Source organism: Podarcis bocagei (genome assembly GCF_964188305.1).
Source record: "Podarcis bocagei genome assembly, chromosome: 8".
Classification (NCBI taxonomy): Eukaryota; Metazoa; Chordata; class Lepidosauria; order Squamata; family Lacertidae; genus Podarcis; species Podarcis bocagei.
Window position 1 is genome coordinate 64148904 of NC_138133.1, and position 21589 is coordinate 64170492.

A 21589-nucleotide genomic window follows, 5' to 3' on the forward strand; every position below is an offset into this window, starting at 1 on the left:
CCACTATATATGGCCTTAGCATTACAGCCTGGCTTAATTAGCTTTTAGCATTTTCTGGATCTAGGCAGTAGAAGTGTCTGGCACACAGTTTTAACTCCCCAAGCCTTGATTATATTCTAACACTTATTGGATCCTGGAATTTAGAGAGGTTCAGCACCCCCGAGCTCATAACACTAATTATATAAACACATATTTGATGTATTTATTCTTATTTGCTTTGGGATGTTTCATGGGAAGCAATTCAGAAATGAAATGAAATGAAATGAAATGAGGAAACCAGTTTTAAAATGTAATGCAAAGCTTGGTTTAGGAAAGTTGGGATCATGTGTGTAAGTGAAATGTAATTTTTAATAGGAATTACTTCTGATAGTGGTAGACAAGCACAAAGTTAGCTCTTAACCATTTGACATTTCAAAGTAATAAAATAAACTTTAAATTTCTGTTAGTTTATAAAAGAAGCTGACAATGAAGTTCGTATGCGACTGATGCAGTTTGTCACTGGTACTTGCCGATTACCACTGGGCGGATTTGCTGAACTCATGGGTAAGAAAACGTCGTAATACACTGCAAAGTATGTGTAATATACAGTAACATTCCCTGGTCCTTTTAACCTGCATTTTCTCCCAATTATTGAAATATGGTACCATTAATATCTACCCTGTCGTTAACAAAAATACAATTTTAACCTTTAATTTTATTTTCTATTACTCAGGAAGTAACGGTCCTCAGAAATTCTGCATTGAAAAAGTTGGCAAGGAAACCTGGCTACCAAGAAGTCACACATGGTGAGTTGTAACAGAGAGTTCCTTGTTATCTTACACTTTGTTCTATAGTATGCTTCTTTAACATCAGCCATTCTTCGCAGGGGTTTCTTACCTTTTGGGGCTCAGGGACACATTGGGAATTTTCAAAGTGCTGTGGGCACCATCTCTTGCTTCTTTCCGCTATTCTACAGAACACACTCCCTACCCCAACAGATAGCAGTAAGCGAGTGTGCGCACAAAAATTCTCTACTTTTCCATAGGGTGTCAGTGAAAATTGGACCCAGTAGAGTTAAAAAGAGTTGTCTTTCATTTGCATGATTTTCACATGCAAAAAACCTACCATCAGATTGAAATTTACATTGAGTAGATTGCATAATAAAAATCACAGATTTATTATTATTATTATTATTATTATTATTATTATTATTATTATTAATTAGATTTTTATACAGCCCTTAATCAAAAGTTCTTAGGGCAGTTCACAAGATAAAAGCACAAATAAATAAATAGATCCAATGGTTATCAGCACCAACGCACAGATAACAAAGATAATAACAAAATTGCCAACAAATGACAACAAATATGTAAATATTTGAGGATATTTGTATCCTCTCTTATGTTTCCCTTTTTGGCCAAGCACAGCCAAACAGATGTTTCCATCTTTTGTTCATTTCTTACACTGCAAAACTCAAGGGCAATATCAGCCTATGGACAATCAATCTGAATCTGTAAACTTGACTATGTATTTTAATCTAAGTAAACATATCAAAAATGGTCTGCAAACTGGCTATTTATTTTCAGCTTAACATGGGTATTTATGAATCTTCATGAGTTACTTAGTACTAAAGAGGTAAAAATTACTTGCTTATAATCAAACAGCTGTGATTGATATGGTCCTGTGAAAGATGTTTTCAAATGGGATGTAAAGTCTGATTCCCCCCCTCTTCTCTCCTAGTTTTAATCGTTTGGATTTACCGCCTTATAAAAGCTATGAACAGCTAAAAGAGAAGCTGCTTTTTGCAATTGAAGAGACAGAAGGATTTGGACAAGAATAAAAAACAAGTTCAAGGCAAAGTGAAGTTTTGTTGTAGCAGGCTGGAGCAACAAAATTGCACAGTTAGTGGTATATAAGCTGTTTCTTCTGTACAGTGATTTTTCTGGAACTCTAAAAAATGTTCTTCGTTCTTCCACAAAGATATGCAAAACAGTTTTACCTTCTCTACTTTATTTATTTCCCCCTCAAAGACTGGCCAGAATAAAATTGAACATGAAAGACTTTATTTAAAAACATGTGTATATAAATACACACTAATGAGCTCTAGTTTTATAGAGCTGTAAACTTATTAAACATCACAGCCATTCAGAAGAGTCAGGAGTATCTTTCTTGGTTTTGTTCAGAAAATGTGCAGACTGCTCTGTATTCTTCTCACTTATGCAACATCTCTAAGGGTTATTTCTATTGCATGGCTGTTTTAAAGGTGTTAAAAGGCTTAGGCCAAACACATCCTCGCTATGTAGAAAAATGCTGCTGGCTTTTTGAAATGATAGAATGTGATATTCTGTCAGCTGAATTAAAAAATAATAATTGTAATAGCTGATAACCCAACTTCTGTGTAGCCGAGGTCATAAAGCCTTTATTACTTGCACAAGAGTAATGTACAATAAGATGAATGTGATTGTTAAGACATTGGTGCCACTGTTCTGACTTTTACTGTAGGAGCTGAACAGACTATTATAACTCATTGAGCAGCATTGAAAATTGTTTACATATTACCTTGGGTTATTTCCAAGAGAACAGTAGGTAATCTTCAAGGAAAAAATAAAAAGATTCCTACACATTCTGTCCCAGTCTGGTATCTTACAGGCTTTTAAAAAAAGATATTAGTGATATGTTTCAATTTCATTTGATAAACTAATTAATTTAGGAGAAAATGAAAAAGTAATGTGAATTGTTCTCATTTTTTTTAATATGGATCTAGAAAATCCAAATGGAAGTAGTTACATATGCTTTGCACAACTGAACTAATTTTCTATCAGTCTTCAATACTCTCATCCCTTCAAGAAAAAAAATCCAGATGTTCCTAATTAAGCAACTCTAAATTTTGTTTTTATATAGGCCAAGGCTTATTTGTCATAAGTGCACAATGTATATAAAAAAATTAAATTGTGTTTGCAGTATTGGAGGGGCATTTGCTAAACTGCAAATATGTGTAATAAATTCTACAACTTACTGATGTGAATTATTAAATGCTACTTTTAGCAAATTGTGCTTCCTTATTAGAGTAACATTTTAAATTGCCATTTGTATCATGCTTTCAATATTCACTGTAAATTCCATTAAATTTAACTTATACAGTTTTGTACACACATGAAACAGATTTCCTAGAATTAACATTTCTGTAACATATCAAACTGCAAAAAAACTGTAAATGCAGTACGACTCTGCTATATTTGCTCTCATTTTCTCAATATAGCAGTTTAATTCTGCCAAAATCTTATTTTTCTACATATTGTTACACTTTATTATTCATGGATATTAACCTGTGAATGCTTGATAAAAGCACTGCATTGATTAACAGACCTCCTGTCTATCTTGTGTTAGTTACCCTACACACACATATGTATGATTACACCAAAATATAATCTTGATTTTTCTACTCTGATTGGAACCTTAGTCTCTTAGGTTGCCCTACCACCATTCACATGAGCAACTTAAAAAAAAAGTTCCTAAGCTAATGCAGAAAACTAATGAAGTGTGACTTATCCAGAGGGCATCCTCCCCCCCCCAAGTGGGAACTGTTCTTATTGGTAGAGGGAGGGGGAGGCCTTGCCTAAGGCTACCTAGTAGAGATAAAATCCTCTCTCCCTGCTGCTTAATCTTAGGATTCAGTGCTTACACTTCTTAAACTGCTGGTCCGTTTTGATTTGGCTTATTTGAAGAAACACATTCACACAGGCCCAGCTACAGCCCATATAAGGATGGGTCATAGCATTAGACGTTTGCCTGTTTCAGAAAAATGTAGTGAGGTCTAAGTCCTGTTCAAAGCAGTGGAATTTCTCCTGCTTTAGATAGGACTCACATAGCTTTGATTAGTCGTATTTCACTAGAACAGGGCAGGTATGCTTATCCTCAAGCTTTAAGGAAAATCTTTCAACAGCAATCAGTGTGAGGATTCACCTCCCAGCATAGGGAAGTACAGTGGTGCCCCGCAAGATGAACGCCTCGCAAGACGGAAAACCCGCTAGACGAAAGGGTTTTCCGTTTTGGAGGCGCTTCGCAAAACGAATTTCCCTATGGGCTTCCTTCGCAAGACGAAAGCCCATAGGGAAATCTCCGGGACAGCGGGGAAGCGCAGCGCTTCTTCCCCACTGTCCTCGGACCTCCTCCGAAGGCTGGCGGTGGGGCGGAAAGCCCTTCTCCCCGCGCCAGCCTTCGGAAGGCTCCTCCTAAGGCTGGCGGTGGGACGGAAAGCCCTTCTCCCCGCGCCAGCCTTCGGAAGGCTGCTCCGAAGGCTGGCGGTGGGGCGGAAAGCCCTTCTCCCCGCGCCAGCCTTCGGAAGGCTCCTCCGAAGGCTGGCGGTGGGGTGGAAAGCCCTTCTCCCCACGCCAGCCTTCGGAAGGCTCCTCCGAAGGCTGGCGGTGGGGCAGAAAGCCCTTCTCCCCACGCCAGCCTTCGGATGGCTGTCCTGAAGACTTGCGGTGGGAGGAGGGTTTTCCTTCCCACCGCCAACATTCAGAATGCTGTTCTGAATGTTGGCGGTGGGGAGGAAAAACCCTCCTCCCACCGCAAGCCCCGGGAACAGAGGAGAAGCGCTGCGCCCCTTCCCCTCTGTTCCCGTACCTGTCCTGAAGGCTTGCGGTGGGGAGAAAAGCCCTTCTCCGCACCGCCAGCCTGGCAAGCGGTTTCCATAGGAACGCATTAATTGATTTTCAATGCATTCCTATGGGAAACCGTGCTTCGCAAGACGAAAAACTCGCAAGAAGAAAAAACTTGCGGAACGAATTAATTTCGTCTTGCGAGGCACTACTGTAGTAATTTTCTTCTCTAGTCTCAGATGACAAGCAGATAACAATCTAGATTTGCCAGTTTTAAGATGACTGAACTCATTTTTCTGGACCCATGGTGGGTCATCTATGTATGAACAGACTTCACTAATGTGTTGCAATGAGAGAATCAAAGTTGGTGGGGGTCTGTACATAATTTTGCCTAACCTGCTATTTGACAACAGAAACCTAGGGGTAGACCGTGTTCCTTCGAAAATGTCCAAACGTAGGACATGAGCTCCCTCCAGTGCTTAAAGGTGGGATTGCAGCTGATTTGATCACATCCAACCAGCCCCTACTCCTGCCTTCATGCTGCTCAGCTTTGTGCTTTTGTGTTAATAATTTGTCTTAGTTCTTGATATGTTCTTTATCAGCATATGGGGGGATTTTTGCTAGTTTGTATGATTTTTGTGTATGCTGGGCAACTTGCTTTGTGTTCTAGCTAGACTCCCTCCAGTACCTTTTTTCTAGACTGTTTCACCCTTTCACTTTTGTTTTTAAGATCCTAGAGCCCATTTTCCCTTTAGATTTTTTTGGCATTCCCAATTGTCCAACCTCTGCTTTGAAGACCTCCAATGAGTGACAGCCTGCCACCAGTAGAGATCCTTTGTTCCATTGTTCAACTGCTTGTACCTCCAAGAGGTTTCTCCTAATCTCGTCCGCAATAATTTAAATGATTATTAGCTCTACACTTGTGGTTAGGTAATAGAGCACAAGCTTTTGCCATCTTCCATGTGAGATGGCTTCAGGTATTTCAAGAGTACTATTATGTGCTATACCACCCTCTCCAGGCTAAACACACATTCCCTTCAACTTCAAAGGACTTTTCCTCCATACTTTTTGTCCTTGCTGAAACCTGTTCCTATTTGTCTACAGCCTTCTTGAAATGAACACGCAAGACAAGGTCGGACTATTTTACTTCCTTGTTCAAATATATCTGGGAAGGGGAAACCGTGGCCTCTAGATGGCTTGATTCCAAATTTTGTCAGCCTCGGCGAGTATAGCCACAAGTCAGGGAGATGATGTAGCTACTTACTTCAGGCACAGCACTACTTCGGAAGATTTAGGGGGGTGGGGGGGGGGAATTGTGATCAGGCCAAGCTTCCTTGTTACACATACAGTACTGATTTCTATGGCAGTAATCCTTACTGTTTCCCTGCAACAATTAAAATAGAGCTGGCTTGACGGGTTTACAGAAAGGGTGAGCAGTTTACAATATCTCATGTGTCTTTTTGTAGATGAATGTTTCGATAATCTTAACACTGCAGGCAATGGAAGATCATATGGTTGTAGAAAGGAAATTTGGGTAAAGAAAATATACAAAGAGCTCTGGAGTCTGGGCAACCCTCAGCTATCCTCATGGTGGTTTACGACAGATGCACCAAAACCCAGAGTCCTTGGTCCTTTGGCTCAGTGTTCCCAACTTCTGAGTCAAAAGCATGGCCAGCAGCAGAGGGTGGCCCATGGCCTGACAAGGGACCACAGTGCCCTGGGATGGATAATGTGCTGGCACCAGCCCACCACCACTAACTGGTCACCCTCCTCCCCCCACAGACGTGAGCAGCAACACGACGAAGGGAGAGGTGATGGAGCAACAGGGTGGGGCAAGAGAAGAGAGACAAGCCCCTACTTGCAAGTCTTGTCAGCCAGCTGCCCGCTGCTGGCAATGACTTGCTTCGCCCTGTAAAGGGCCTTTCCTGCTTGTCAGTGAAGGAAGAAGTTGCAGAACTTCAGTCCTTACAGTTGTTTCCCACCAGACACATGGGTTTCTCCCAATTGTTTGGCAAGTGGAGTGGGGAGTTTAGTAATCAGCTGCTATTGCTAGAAACATTGGTCACATCCTCCTTTACCTGCTCCTCCCCTTTTGCTTGCAACTGTTGGGTTAGCCAGTTACAGGCTTTTCAAGGTCCAAAAGTTACAGTAAGGAGGGAGCTACATTACAGTTTCAATGGACCCGTTTGCAGCCAGTACCTTGCTTTGGACAGCTGGAGTTTCATGCTTTCAAGTCTGCAAGAGGAATCTGTATATCCCAGGCAGATGTCAGCATTTAATCTGGATGTTTTAACTGTCAGCAGCCACCAGACAATTTTATAAATAGGGATCAGTTGTACAACAGGCTGGCTTGCTTTATTTCTGGTATTTCTACACCACCCCACTACCAGAGTTCTCTAGATGGCTAACTTGCCCATGGTGGTTTTTGTCTTCAAGGGAGAGAAACAGACACCCCACAAAACTGAAAAGAGAAGGGACAATAAGGTGCCCCATGCTGCGTTTAATGGCAAATGTTCCTTAAGTGTTTGCTGCATCTTTAGAGCCTGTTGAAAGGCTCTGAAAGAGGTAAGGCAAGAGGTCTTTATTATATAGGAAGCCACACCAGGAATACACAGATCGCACTTTTAGAGAGCCAGTTTATTTACTGCATTGATACAATGCCTTCCTGCCAAGGCACCCATGGTGTTTTACAATTTAATACTAAAATAACTTATAAAAAGTGAAGTTGGTGAAGGGAGAAATCCAACTGGAGCGGGATCTGATGTTATCTCTGCCTGCTTCCCTCATTCTCTTGATTAAGGGACCTCCTCTTCTGACAACAAGGAAGCAGTAGCTCATTCTGCCAAACACCAAAAGGTTCAACAAGTGTCCTGGAGTCTATAAAAATTAACTCCAAAGAGGGTATACTTAGTCCCCAAGGGTAAACAAATACCCTTAGAAATTGCCATGGGCATGTATTTCTCAACATACATCACTCCAGGAGTTCCTAGTGTTGCACCCATGGGTGCCGTTTCACCCTTGAGGTCTTCCCCAGCACTCATGAAGCCTCTGTCCATCTTGCACCCTCGGTGATGAGGGTGGTTTCCTTTTCCCCCCTTTGAGAAGTAGAAAGAGCAGGAGGAAGGTAGAAGCATGACATTCTTCTGCACTTCCTCCTTCAGTTCTGTGTGCTATTAAAGGCTCAGGTTAATTTTACTGGATCTGACACCCATATCCATTGGAAAACATGCTTCCTGTCTCTTTCCAGGGTAGTGAGGGATAGAAGTGATGGGGGGGGGGCGTCCATGGTACTCACTCAAAAGCCACAATATGTCCATGGGTCTTAAAAGATGGACAGGCCCAACATTATTCCTTCTATTAGGATTTTTTAAAGTTGGTGTTGGGGCTCTGAAAAAGATAATGATATTTAGGCTGTTCTTTTCCCAAGATACTAGCTAGTGAGAGTTCAGCTTCAGCAAGTGAAAAACGGATTTAGAAGCAAAAGATAAACAATGCCTGTAAGAAAATTTTATAACTGCTTTGGATTGGAACAGCATATTTTATACATATCCCCTCTCGCAATATATATTTCACACAATAGTCAAGACATTATAGAATTTCCTCCAGTTAAAGATGGGGCAATTTCCATAGCACCAGGCCTGTTTTATGTGTTTGATTAGTAAATAATAATAATAAAAATTTGTACCCCACCCATCTGACAGGGTTGCCCCAGCCCAGTAAGTATATCATAGCAACACAAAAAATTTCAATGATCTTGTCACAGAGAATTTAGCAATTCCACAGCTTCTTTATGTACCTGAAATGAAAAAAGATGAAAAGTTCAATAGTGTCTTCCCACCAAGATGCAGCCATACCCACAATACTCTCTTGGTTAGGGATGGATTTCATCTGCCCCCTGGGAAGCAGCAAAGCAGGAAAAGGGAGTTGCGGGGCAAGTGTGTGGTTGAATCACCTTTCTCAGTAAGGACATCAAAAGAGGGGGAAATGTCTCAGCAGAGATATGCTGAAAAGATTGCCAATGCATTTTCCAACTGCACTCATGCAATTCATGGGGTGCTGTTGCATTTTGAAGCTGGAGGCTTTGAAGGGGCACTTTGTCATTCAGTTGTGCACAGGCATTATTGCATTCTGCTGAAACAGGGATCTTTCAGACATCTTTTTTCACAAAGTCTCTGGAGAAAATGAAAGATAACATCTAAGAGGGGTTACTAAGAATTAAATATATGCCCCCCTATGACAAATATTTTTTACATGTCCTTGATTGTGAAATCTGCCTGCCCAGCTTTCCACTGGTGTAATGCAGGCCTCAGCTCGAAAAAGGGACTTCCATCCCTTCCTTTAGAGCCTAACGTTTTACATTAGTTGGAATTCTGCAGTTCTTGGCTCTGACTTTTATTTTTATAATTGAGCAAATGAATGCCAAAAACATCTTGCTGAAGCCCTACAAGTGAAGACCTGCATTTTGTGTGTATGTGGAAATTGAGTGCAAAAATACTAACAGCTACATTAGTGATTAGTGAGAGTTCCAGATGACACATTTGCCTTCACTTAGCCTGTGAATCTCTCCCCTTTGCAACGCTTTGTTCTTTTCTTTTTTGGGGAGCTACCCATTTTGGCTTAGTAAGCTTATGCAAAATACATTAGATCGGCCCACTTTCCTCCAACCACTATTACTCATCAAGGGCACTGGATTGAAGAGCCAGAGTAGTTGAGCAACCGTTTGTCATCTTTATTTCTATGAACAGAAGATCCTGCCTTAATTTGTAAGGGAACCACTGAGGTAAAGTAGACTGCACTGGCTGAGGAAGACCTGGGTTTAAATCTCCACTTCTCTATGAAACAAAGCAACCTAGGTCAGTAAACATTTTAGTGTAACCTCACAGAATTGGAAGAAATCTTAATCTGTTCTCTCCTGAGCTCCAGAGAGGAATGACTATATACCACTGTGATAAGAATCATAACTAGACTGTGAGATTTATGGCTTTCTAATCAATTCAAGCTCCCTTCCCATGAAAAAAGAAATTTCATCCTCATAGTTTTAAATTCAGCTTCTTGGCAGGAACACTTGGAAATTTGCTTAAAACTATATGAACATTAGGTCAGTTTAAAAACACTGCTAATACTCCCCATATATACTCTGATGGATTGTTAGCACACTAAAAGGCAAACAATTTGATGACATATTTATATAGCTTTTTCATTTTGAACACTTATTTCCAAGCACATTCTGAATATACAGTGGTGCCTCGCAAGACGAAAAGAATCCGTTCTGTGATTCTCTTCGTCTAGCGGTTTTTTCGTCTTGCGAAGCAAGCCCATTGAAGGATTAGCGGATTAGCACTATTAGCAGCTTATCTGCTGATCGGATCAGCTGATAAGCGGCTTAGCGGCTTAGAAAAAGGGAGGGGAGGAAAAAAAACTAGCAGGAACTCGCAAGACATTGTCGTCTTGCGAAGCAAGCCCATAGGAAATTCGTTTTGCGAAGCACCTCCAAAATGGAAAACTCTTTCGCCTAGCGAGTTTTCCGTCTTGCGAGGCATTCGTCTTGCGGGGCACCACTGTACTGCCCTTTGGGGATATATAATAGGAGGAGGTTCAGAGTATGCTGTAACTCACTCTGCAAAAATAGTTGAAAAATACAAGGAGTTTCTTTAGCCAATAGTGACAATGGCCACAATGCTTACCTGCTTATCCTCCTCTGTGTGTGACAGCCGTTCTTTTGCCTTTGATAACCAGAAAAGGGCCATTTTTCTGTTGTTCAACTTCATGTATGTCTTTCCCAAGAAGAGTAAGTTCTTACTATAGAAATTTGGCTCAACTGCACAAAAGTGACAACAGAAAGATTTTTACTATATAATATTGTAGTCAATAACAAATTTCTGCGTATGCACTTCAGGCAACACTAACATGACCAGTAAGGGTTTTGCTTTGCTGCCTATTGCATATAAGCTGCACCAGTTAACCAAAATGTACTAAGAAATTTTGCAGATGGTTGGACCAGATGATCCCCGGGGTCAACTTCCAACTCTAAAATTCTATGATTCTATTATTCTGGGAAAGGAAACACTTTCTTCCTGCTTTACGCCAGAAATAGTCAATTTCTACTTTCTCTCAAAACCAAAAGTAAAAATTATTGACTTGTATTCAATGCAGTACTAAGCAACAGCCCTGTGGGCTCAAGGATTTACACTTGATCAATGGAACTTCCCCAAAATCTGTTCTGGAGGGTTGGAGAACACCCAGAACAGATCTAGGGTGTATGGGGGGGGGATCAAAGTTGAGGAAGGGTCAGGGCCTCCTATCTGTCCATCACCTGACATCATAGTGACCTCAGGCAATGTTTCCCAAAGTGGACTTTCAAGCAGCCCTCTGTAAACATCCATTCATGGGGCTTTCGGACACCCCTCCCATATTTCCATACTCCCACTTACCCCAATGTGGTGGGGGAGGGGAGTCATTTGGAAGACTTGAGTAAGGTATGATCCCACCACCCAACAGCTGATGGGCAAATGGAAGTGTGCCTCACTCAATCAAAGAAACAACCAGGAGCTTGAAGCTCCCAGTGGTTCTTTTGACATCAGGTGTTCGGCAGATTGGAGTGGCTTTCTGAAACTGGCCTCTTAAGGCCAAACAGGCAGGTCTGGAGGGTCCACAGATCCCTACCTCCTTCCATAAGGAATTAAAGATTGCTGTCAGAAAGTTATGTTTGTGTTTCCTCCCTGTACAAGCGGTGTATCTACTTACAGAAAAAGATAAATGGAACTTTACAGAGATGTTTTAATACAGAGTTAAAGGCGAGGCCATAATATTTTTAGCAGGCTTTTACAAATGAGTCTTGGATATGGGGCTGATCCAAGTAATTCATGTAGGATTTTTGCATGTTTATTGCTGTGAAATATTACATGTTATCTCGTTTCCTGCACCATTTGGAAATGGCTAGGAAAACCCACCCCAAGTTTTCCATTTGAGAACTAATGGGATCCTATGATGTGGGAAAAGTGAAGAGAACACATATAACCTAGATCCTTGCTTCAGCTTCTAGAGACGGCAAAATGAAGACCTCTATCCAGGTTTAATGTCTCAAATATTTCTGAGGTTAGTTATGAATAGTAGAGCCTTTTACACTTCTTCCTGACAAGGTTCTACTTGTGCTTTGGTTTTCAATTTTAACAGTCCACGCACAAAGGATATCACGTACTCTACAGTGCTACGTAACTTACCGTCTTCAGCCTTCTGGAAGTAACGTAAAGCCTGCAAAATATTGGTATTAAAGTTAGAGTATGGCTGAAAAATAACCAGAAATAATCAAAATCCCTCTAGCAGTGGGCTAAAATATTCCAGGGAATAGCCCCCTGTGCAAAGTAATTGCTATGTTTACGAATCCATTCTGTGAAATGGGTGTGCGCTTCAAGTGCCCCCCCCCCCATTATACATTTTTAGAAGAACATATTTATTTACGAAGTATAGTTTTAACCAGATGTGGGGAACCTGTGGCCTCCGCGTGATGCTGGATTCTGGTTCTGACTGGCCCCAGCCAGCAAAGCCAATTGTCAGGGGTGAAGAGAACTGTAGTTCAACAACACATGAAGAACAGCAGACGCCTTCCCAATTTGTTTTGTTAAACAGCTGTCATGAATATAGTTACATTTATTTTTCAAAATCTCTGGTTCTGTCAGATCATTATGCTCATGTTTATCGCACGACAACCTTACAGTTTAAGATGAGTCCAACCTTCCACACCCTTTTCATTCTATGCTTTAATTATAATACAGTAACCAAGAAAAATCCATGCATAGCCTGTTGGGGTACCATACCTCTTCATAGGTGGAGCTGGGTGGCGTTGAGAATAAAGCTGCAGCTATTTTGCTCTGATACCATGGCATGTCAGCAAACGTATAACACCTACAAGAAATGCAAAAGGACGTTGTATGTATACTTTACACCTTGACATTTTGTATGCATGTCTGGAGAATGTTGTCATTCACTTTTAGGTCAACGGAACTATACAACCAACAGAGAACATCACAACACATTGGTTGACTCAACCTCCTACAAGAATAAAAGTTATAAATGATCTCAAATGTCTGTATTGGTTCACTTCAGTAAAACATTCCATAAAGACTCTCCTCCTGGAAGAGAGGGGAGTGGTTGTGGGCGGGAGCGTTAGCCCCCTGCCTACCACTCACCTGGCTGGCGCCCATGCCTAAATGCTGCGGCGCCAGCCCCTCATCGGCCTCACTCTTCAGTTAGGCATTGGAATAATGTGTTGTGGTGTGGCCGTCGCCTATGCCTTCAATTTTTGGGTATTCCGTTAAAGGAATCTGGCGGTCGTGTATTCTGTCCGATGTTGAGGCTCTTCAGGTCTCTCCCATTTCTGGGTTTCTGGAGGCACACATATGTGCGGTTGAAAGTGATCTGAATGCACCTAACGGGGGGGGGGGGTGCCTGTAATTCTCGGTCAGACTGCTTCAAAATGTTTCTGGACACCCATGCCTTCTCAGCAAGCATCAGAAGAAAAAAGAAAGGCAAAAGCTCCCAATCTTGCCCCCCTTTCAAGGATTTGATCAAAATGGCCACATGGCCATATTAATGTCTTTCAGGGCAGCAATAGGCAGGGTTTGTTGAGGGCCTAACAGGGAAGTGTACGCTAATGAGTTTTCAATTTCTTATGCTAATGAACAGAAATATTGAGCCACTTATAACCATTAAGCAGAGCAGGAAGGAGGTAATTCTCCTAAGAGGATGACCAGGAACTTGGGAAATCGCCAAAAGCAATTTAGGTCTCCCAACAGGATTAGACAGCGTGTGGCAAATAAAAATGTGAGTAGTGAAAAAGAGTTTTGTATGCAGTCTGACCAAAAAAATCAAAGCAATCCATGTAAGAAGCAGAACACAGCACGTTTCCTGAGACTCCAAAATGGGCATGTTGCTCTTTTGAAAGTGGAAACTGAGCTGTGTTTGAGATGGTGCCCAAAACGTCTTGGAAAATGTTTTGGTTGCTGTTAATTTTCCCATGGTATTTATCTGTGTATTATTTTGAATACATTATTAAGCTTTCTATTTTCATTCTAAACTATCTAGCTACAGAATTCCACAGGGGCCCAAATAGTAATGATGGGTGGAAATAGACTTCTGTTTCCATCTAGAATACTAATAATGCTTTGCAATGCCTTATTGCAAACTTGTCTATATCAGCACGGTTGCCAATACAAACTTGGTTCAGTGTAAGAGGGTGTTTTATATAATGCTGTTTATAAGCCAGTGCCAAGAGAATCAGGTGGAATTTGCAAAGTTTCTGTCCAAACATTTTGTATTTTATTAACAGCGGTGGCACAAGTATGATTTTGCTTAAAAATCTTACCAAATGCCCATAAGATGAAGTGATGTAGCATCCTTTGGATTCAGTTCTATCGCTTTCTGTCAAGGAAAGGCAACAAATGAAAGCCTATCAGGTATTTTTTTAACACTAACCCCATAGCCTCTATTGCTCCCACAATCACCCTTCCAACCTGCAGCAATGCCTAGATGATATTCCTGAACCTTTTGCCTGTCTGAAGAAAACACTGCATTCTGGTGAAAGGAAATATCTTATTTGTTCAATAATATTTAGCCTATTACACCTTTGTGGTAGATCAATTATTAAATACATATATTATTAAGACTGCTTTGAGTTAGGCCTATTATTATTCTTCCACCAAACACTGCTCTTTAAAGGGGCACTATTCACATTTAAAGCTTAAATTTAAGTCCATTTGCTGTAGTAATCCTGAGGAATATATGGCCTCAAACACATTCACATCCTTTTCAAAAAAGCATTCTAGATGCTCAGTCTCTTTCTCACACATTTATTGAAGCTTTAAAGGTCTTTGTTTAAACATGAAAGTTTAAAATGGCATGTATGCCTGGTCCTTATATTCACTTTTGTAAAATGTGTTGAACTAGGTCCCTGTGTTAGAGCAAATAACAATCTCTCCTTTGTGCTGTGTTTAATTCTGGAAACATTTCTGATAAATAGTTGGAAGCTAGCGCTGCTATGTATGTATGTATGTATGTATGTATGTATGTATGTATGTATCTATCTATCTATCTGTCTGTCTGTCTGTCTGTCTGTCTGTCTGTCTATCTATATGCCAAACACTGAGCAAACAGACACAAGACAGGAAACTTAATTTTATATACCTGGAAGTGTTCTTTGATAACAAAAGCATTGGTGATTTTTTTCTTTATTCCTTCATAATCTCCCACATCACTGAGGCAGATTGCATACCACTAAATATAAAGAAGAAGTACATAATTGAATTTAGGAGTACTGAGATTTTAGTGATTTTAAAATATGCAATTGCTATTATTCTGCATGTTAGGAAATACAAATTCTCTATCAGTTTTTTGAATAATATATGAAAAGATTTAGTTCAATAATTCTGCTATGATTTAAATCACCAGTCAGTTATTTTCAAGAGGATGAGTTTTCCCACAGTTACTGCTGTTGGGTTTCTAGAAATTTAATCTTAACAAAGTTCAAATTAACTGAAATAGGCCCATTTCCATCACTTATAATTTTATTCATTTTGAAAAATCTACAGAAATTTTAGCCATTCCCCTTTCTATTACTATATGGCTCGGAGCAAATGCTTATTATATTGTTCTGTCTAGTTTACTATCAAGGAACAATTGGGAGGGATCTCATCTGGGGAGGACTGGGACCTTGGAGAAAACCTCAATATACCTGGAGAGCCATTAAGCAGCCAATTCACCCTACCACATAACTCTAGATCCAGACTTACACACACACACACACACAGAGAGAGAGAGAGAGAGAGAGAGAGAGAGAGAGAGAGAGAGACCCCCTATGGGAGATACTGAACTGGCAAAGGAACACTCGTCTGGCTGAAAACAAACTTACGAACCAGAGGTCCATTCAGAAAGAGGGGTCTACTAAAGAGGAAGAGCCACCAGATGTATCCTGTAGCCCAAATGATGACCAGGAACAACCAAATTGGCTGTTTTAGCAAAAACAACAAGAAAAAACACACAACCCTCTCAGTCTCTGCCTGGCCTTTGTGAGAAAAACAACTGCCTCTCCAGAGCTGCCCTATTTCCAGTTCTCATCTATGTTTTCTTGGAGTCTATTTGTCTACAGTAATAGCTATTGCATTTGATCCTGAGTGGATCCACCTCCGGTCAGGGGTTGCCTTTGCAGGATCTACACTGCCACACCCTCGCTTTAGTCTTGGAGCCCAGTAAATGGAGTGAGCCACACTTACCTTGTGCACACTGAAACATGATTTCTCTTTCTCGAGTGCTTTTGTGGCATAATCAAGAGCCTCGTAGATCAGCTGTTTCTTTTTTTCTGCCGAAGTTTGGCTAAGCTGAGCCACGTCCCGTGATGCTCGTGCCAGGCGCCACAACAGTTGTGCATTCTCACTAGTTAAAAGGAAACACAACAGGATGCACTGATCATTACCAGGCCAGAGTTAATAACCAACGAAGAAACGTAACTATAGTTAGATCAGGGATGCTGTGGGCTCATAACCTATTTCCCCTCATGTGCGAATTCCCCAGCCCTGAACCACCACTTTTACTTTCAGAGCTGGCCAAGGTGCAATTAATAATTTTCTCCACCAATTATGACACTAAGCACATTTAGTTCCATATGCAACCACAGTTAGACTCAGTTTGTATACTGCCATTTGAGTGACTCATGGTTAGCAAAAGCAGCAATATGTAGATAGTCTGCATGGCACACTAACCCTAATGTTGGCTTAGAAAGGCTGAAAATCTACAAGTTCCCAGAAAGGAGCACCCAGCTGCTTTGCTCTTCCCTGGGTCCTTTTTGCCATGCTGCTGCAGTTTAGCTCTCACTAGGAGCATGCTGAGTCAAAAACAAACCTGGACTGCAGCTCATGGTTAGTGAGGAAAGGGCTGAAATGTGCGCCCCAGTTTGGATGACTTGCAAGGCCAAATCCTGGCTTAGCAAAAAGGATCAAGGACAAACAAAGTGGCTGCTAGCTTCTCTCCAGGAGCCCACATGTGTGCATGGTCTTGTTAATACAAGATTTGGCTTAGTGTGTCATGTGTACCAGGCCACTGATGTACTGCTGTACATCAATCAAACTGCTCATATAGTTTTGGACCATGAATAGCAGCAGAAGACAACCTATACGGGCAGTATTCTACTAATATGTCCCATCAGCATAAACATGTTTGCCTGCGCAATGTGGAGGGGAGGGGAAGAATGTTCTGTTGCACTAGCAGAAATTATTGCGCTGATGGAACAATTACCTTACCACTACATTGGACTCCACTCTATGATCCAAAATAAGGTTTTGATAACACTGCTTGAAGTAGAGTCTTTCAATTAAAACTAAAAGCTATTAAAACAAGCAGCTTCATAATAGCAAATTTCTCCCTGAAAAGAACTGCAATAATTTCTCAAATGCTTTCATATCTCTCCTTTTTTCTCACAGCACTTTAGAGTTTTGGTGTGGAATTTTTACCTTATTGTTACGAGGTTGTGCTCGGTGGGTTTTTCCTTTCTCATGAAACATTTCTCAATTGATCTTCAACCTCTACAACTGCCTACACTTCCTGATATGAAAAAGCCCTGAGCTAAAATCAAAGCATGGGAAATTAGGGAGGCTGGCTACCAAGCACATAAAGCACTGTGAATTGCTGATTTTGTCTTTAAGTGAAGTTCTACCTTAAATAAATAAAAAATAAACACCCCATACAGATTCTTTTAACAGTAAAACAAGTCTTCAAAGTAAGCACAAAAAGCAACAATAAGCACCCCCTCTATGTTTACAGGAAAGTTCAAATGAAGATGTGTGGTTTCCCCCCCCCCCAGGAAATGTGGACACCCAGGAAGACTGCAGAGAGCAGACAACTGAAAGATGATTTGAGAAACAAAATGGCCACCTTGAAAGTAAGATAAATACAACAAAAACCTTGCATCCCACATTATTTTTTTCCTAAAATCTCTTTTCACAATTTTAATGCAATATATTCTCTCATTAATTGATAAAAGAATGGCTGATACAGCACTACTTTTCTCAGCCCAGTCCTAAATACCACCTGCCACGGGGATGTTCTTGCCCTCTATTACAGAGTTGTTGGAAGAATAACTAAGAAGTCGTGCAGCATTTCAAATACTTTTGACATGCTGACTGTTAAGTCTTATCACAACAGCACTAGCTTGGTATTCTTGTCTTCATATAGGAGATGAGACTGCATGTGTTGGGGACTGGAGATTTCATGTTACAGAGGGGAAGTGGGAGAATTTCCTCCCGCCAGATGCAGTGATGGTCATCAATTTGGATGGCTTAATGAGATTATTAAGACAAGTTCACAGAAGACAAGGCTATCAATGGCTACTAGCCATGATTGCTGTGTTCTACCTCCACTGTCAGAGGCAATATGCCTCTGAATACCAGTTGTTAGGAATTACAAATGGAGAAAGTGCTGCTTGTAGACATCCATACACATCTGACTGGCTATTGTGAGAACAGGATTCTTAAACAAAATGATACCCATGGCTGCCCTAAATTTGACCAGTCAAGTATATCCTTTAAGAATTAACTCCCCCGTCCCATTATGTTCTGCCCCACAGAAATCGCTGTCCTCATAAAAAGTGGCAGGTGCGACCAGAGTACAGAGGGAGTCTGCTACAATCACTTACCTGTTTTTGTATTGTTCCAGCAACTGATAGAGCTTTTCGGTTTCCCCACTCCCATATAGGTAGTCTGCTTGATCTAGGACTTCATTAGCTTAAGGTTGGTTAAAACAGAAAAAAGTGTGACTATGCTATTCCATCTTGCATGTATAAATAGCTCTAAGAGAAGAACAATTCAGCTAAAGTTAAATAGCACTATGTCTATTTCTTGCACAGTGAAGAACTATTACTAAGTGCCACACTAACTATGTTATGCAAATAATATTGGTTTCTTTCCAGTAACAAACTGACAGGAACAAGATTTGCATATCAACAGGGAGTTGCCTGTTTTATTTACTTGTGTTTTTTTTGGAAGGGAGAGGGCATTTTGTCTATTTCTTTTTTGAATGGGTGTTCTTTTGGAATGCTACTGAGATATTGTTATTATTTAGTCCATTTGTTTGTCACTTTTTATGAAGAAAAATACAACAAATACACTTCGAGTGAACAAAGTGTACCAGAAAGGAAGTATGACAGATGTCTAAATATGAAGGTGTTTAATGAAATAAACTGTATTCATAAATGTACAATAATATGGAGCAAACTGTTTGTAAAGACAAATACAATATACACTGAGTTAGATCCGGAGAATAACATGAAGAAGAGGGCGGGTAAAAGTTGACTTTCCTACCCCTTCCCTGCTCATGGAAAGTGCCTCTGCCCTTCCCCCTCAATGCCCCCCAACATAGCCCAACCCATTGAGAAGAGGTCCCTAAGCTTTTTCAGGGGCTGCCAGGAGGAGGAGGGGTGTGAAAGTCAATTGCTGCCAGCAGCCTTCTGCAGGTCTCTCTCTGGATCATATTCATAGGTTTTTCATTTTTAAAAAATAAAGCATTGCAAGTTATATCACTATTATTACAGAACATCCTGTTATCTAAATATACAAAAAAGCAAGGACTACAGCAATGGAGATAATTCTGCTAAACAAGACCTTCTGGCTGAGCTTACAGAGCATCATCATCATCATGCTAACTAAGGCTCCTTTTGCTGACTTCATTTAAGTCTGTTATTACCCGACTTCTTTGGACTGTTAAGTTTCTGAGAGCTTTCAAAGGGTCAAAAAGCACACTGCAACCATAGTGGCATAAATATCTGATAGCTTAATTTCCATTTTGCTAAAGCAACTGATCATAGTCATCATTATATTTCACTTACATCTTTGGAAAAAACCAATACAAGACAGGAGTTTAGAAAAAGGATCCTCTGGCAACTAGTTTTACAACTGCCCAGCACAATGCACAAGCAACGCTAAGCCAAACTATGGCTAAAAATGAGCATGCAAGCATGTGTATACCCACAGTAAAAATTGGTACTTCACTCCACTGCAAGCCAGGCTGCTGCTGCACTACCCAGAGCTAACCCATGGTCTGGTATAGCATCATGTTCGAAGCCATGTGATTTGTCTTGTTCCATGAGCTGTAGGCATGTTTTTTTCTTGGCTTACCACTTGCGGTTTGGTGGGGGAGGGGACTCAAGTCAGAAGCTCATGCTCAGACATAACATTAAGCCAAACAGGTCTTAGCTCTGGGTAGCATAGCAAACGCAGGGCTAGGGAAGGAACACCTTCATATTTAGCAATGATTTGCTTTAGTGTTTTGTAAAAAGCAGGCCTCTGAATTCCTCAGCTTACCTTTGACATCAGCATGAACCACACTAGAGTGAGAGATTAGTATGTACGCTTCATAACCCAAGTAGGACAGCGCTGAGAATGCAACTCCTCTTCTAAAAAATCTGGACTGTTCCAGCACCTAACAAGAGAGAGACAAAGGCTACAATCCTAACCATATTTAGTTGCAACTTGAAAAGAAACATTGCATCTACTTAAATTAGACTGGGCTGTATGCATACAAACGAAGTTCTACAAGTTCGGAAGGGACTCTCATTTTACAAAGCTTTCAATTATGCTTATTACCCAGTACAGTACTAAAAGATGGCTGTGAAGCTACTTCTGTGAGTCCAAGGATATATGTGCAGTGCAATCTTAGGCATGCTTACTCGGAAGTAAGTACCACTGTGGCTCATTCCCAGGGACGCGTGAACAGAATTTCATGTTTAGGCTTCGTCTTGATGTAACAAAAAACTATGATTCTTTGTACATCTGAATCCAACCAGGCATTAATCATAACCAGAAACATGATCTGAAGTTGGGTTTTGTATCTTGGATTGTGCTACTACTTGGTGTCCAAACTTGGTGTCCTTGTTTACTCCTAGCTTGTTGCGTCCCCACCATCACAGCCTTCCTAGTTATAGAGACATGAGGGATAATGCCCCCAAAATTAAACCACTTGGGTGTCTAAGAGACTTTTGTTGGCCCTTTCTCAGACCTCTCCCAATTTTCTGTCTACCTAGGAACAGGCTCCTTTTCCTGCCCACCTGTTGGCTAACAAGCCCTCCCTCTCTAGTTCAGCCAACTACCTCCACAACAGTATTGCAAGGAGGGAAAATTAAAAGCAGCATGGATAAATATAAGATATAAATATCAAAATATAAATGAGTATGTTGAAAGCAAACCTGTGATCTTAGCAGCTACGTGCAATATGTTTAACAGATTTAACTGGGCCATGCTGCGACCTGCCTGTTTCCTTTTCATATTCAAAAGAACTGTTTTAATGTGAACACATGTTCTTCAGCTTCTTCACCATTAAAGTGAACATTACGAACTCCATACGTCTCTAGTGCTCTTATTCAGAAGAAACCAAACTCAGTTTGCGCTGCCGCTGGAATCGGAGAATTGCAGAGTTGGAAGGGACCCGGAGGGTCAAACTAATCCAACCCCCCGCAATGCAGAAATCTCAACTAAAGCATCCAGAGACTTCCCTAGTCGAGGAGCGCTCAACTGTACTTGTCACAGCCCGCCCTCAAAGATATAGTGGGGAAAGTAGAAAGGGATAAAATAAGGCGAAGGGAAAGGGGGGTGTTGGAGAGTAAACCTTTACTCTAAAGCCGAAATTTCCACCGACAAGTTTGTTTTTTTTGCAAGGCCGCCGTCCCAGAACACACTTTAAAGAAGACATTGGGGGGAGGGGAGCAGGGGGAGAAAGCTAAGGGTGAGCGCACGTCGGAGCGCAACCGCACCTCACTTCCCCCTCCTCTTCGCCCCGAAGAGACTTGGCGCCGCCAGCCGAGTCTCGCCTTCGGAGCCCCCCAGAGGAGCTGCGTCCTCACCGCGCAGCCTCCTCGGCGCAAAAGCCGCGCCGCAGACGCCATAGCGGAAGCCTCTTCCCCTACTCCCCCCTCCCCCCACCAGGCTTCCACCCGCGCCGGAAACGCTCTCTTTCCCAGGTCCCAGACATGCCGG

At 41.3% G+C, this 21589-nt stretch overlaps 2 protein-coding genes across 3 annotated transcripts in view; one reads left to right on the plus strand and one right to left on the minus strand.

The window, feature by feature from the left end:
- WWP1 (WW domain containing E3 ubiquitin protein ligase 1) overlaps window positions 1-2600 on the plus strand; it is a 55731-nt gene extending 53131 nt beyond the window's left edge. For both annotated transcript variants that reach the window (XM_081204479.1, XM_081204478.1), the window contains exons 22-24: window positions 447-543; window positions 713-785; window positions 1720-2600. In XM_081204479.1, the coding sequence (XP_081060605.1) occupies window positions 447-543; window positions 713-785; window positions 1720-1819 (270 nt within the window). In that variant the 3' untranslated portion in view covers window positions 1820-2600. The remainder of the gene's footprint in view (window positions 1-446; window positions 544-712; window positions 786-1719) is intronic.
- Window positions 2601-7199: 4599 nt separating this feature from the next.
- Window positions 7200-21536, minus strand: RMDN1 (regulator of microtubule dynamics 1). The gene is made up of 10 exons (XM_081205075.1): window positions 21367-21536; window positions 19922-20039; window positions 18259-18346; window positions 15845-16004; window positions 14760-14849; window positions 13942-13997; window positions 12395-12482; window positions 11801-11831; window positions 10265-10398; window positions 7200-8376 (listed from the first exon to the last, which is right to left on the minus strand). The coding sequence occupies exons 1-10, from the start codon at window positions 21496-21498 to the stop codon at window positions 8338-8340; spliced, it is 936 nt and encodes a 311-aa protein (XP_081061201.1). The 5' UTR covers window positions 21499-21536; the 3' UTR covers window positions 7200-8337.
- Window positions 21537-21589: the final 53 nt, after the last annotated feature.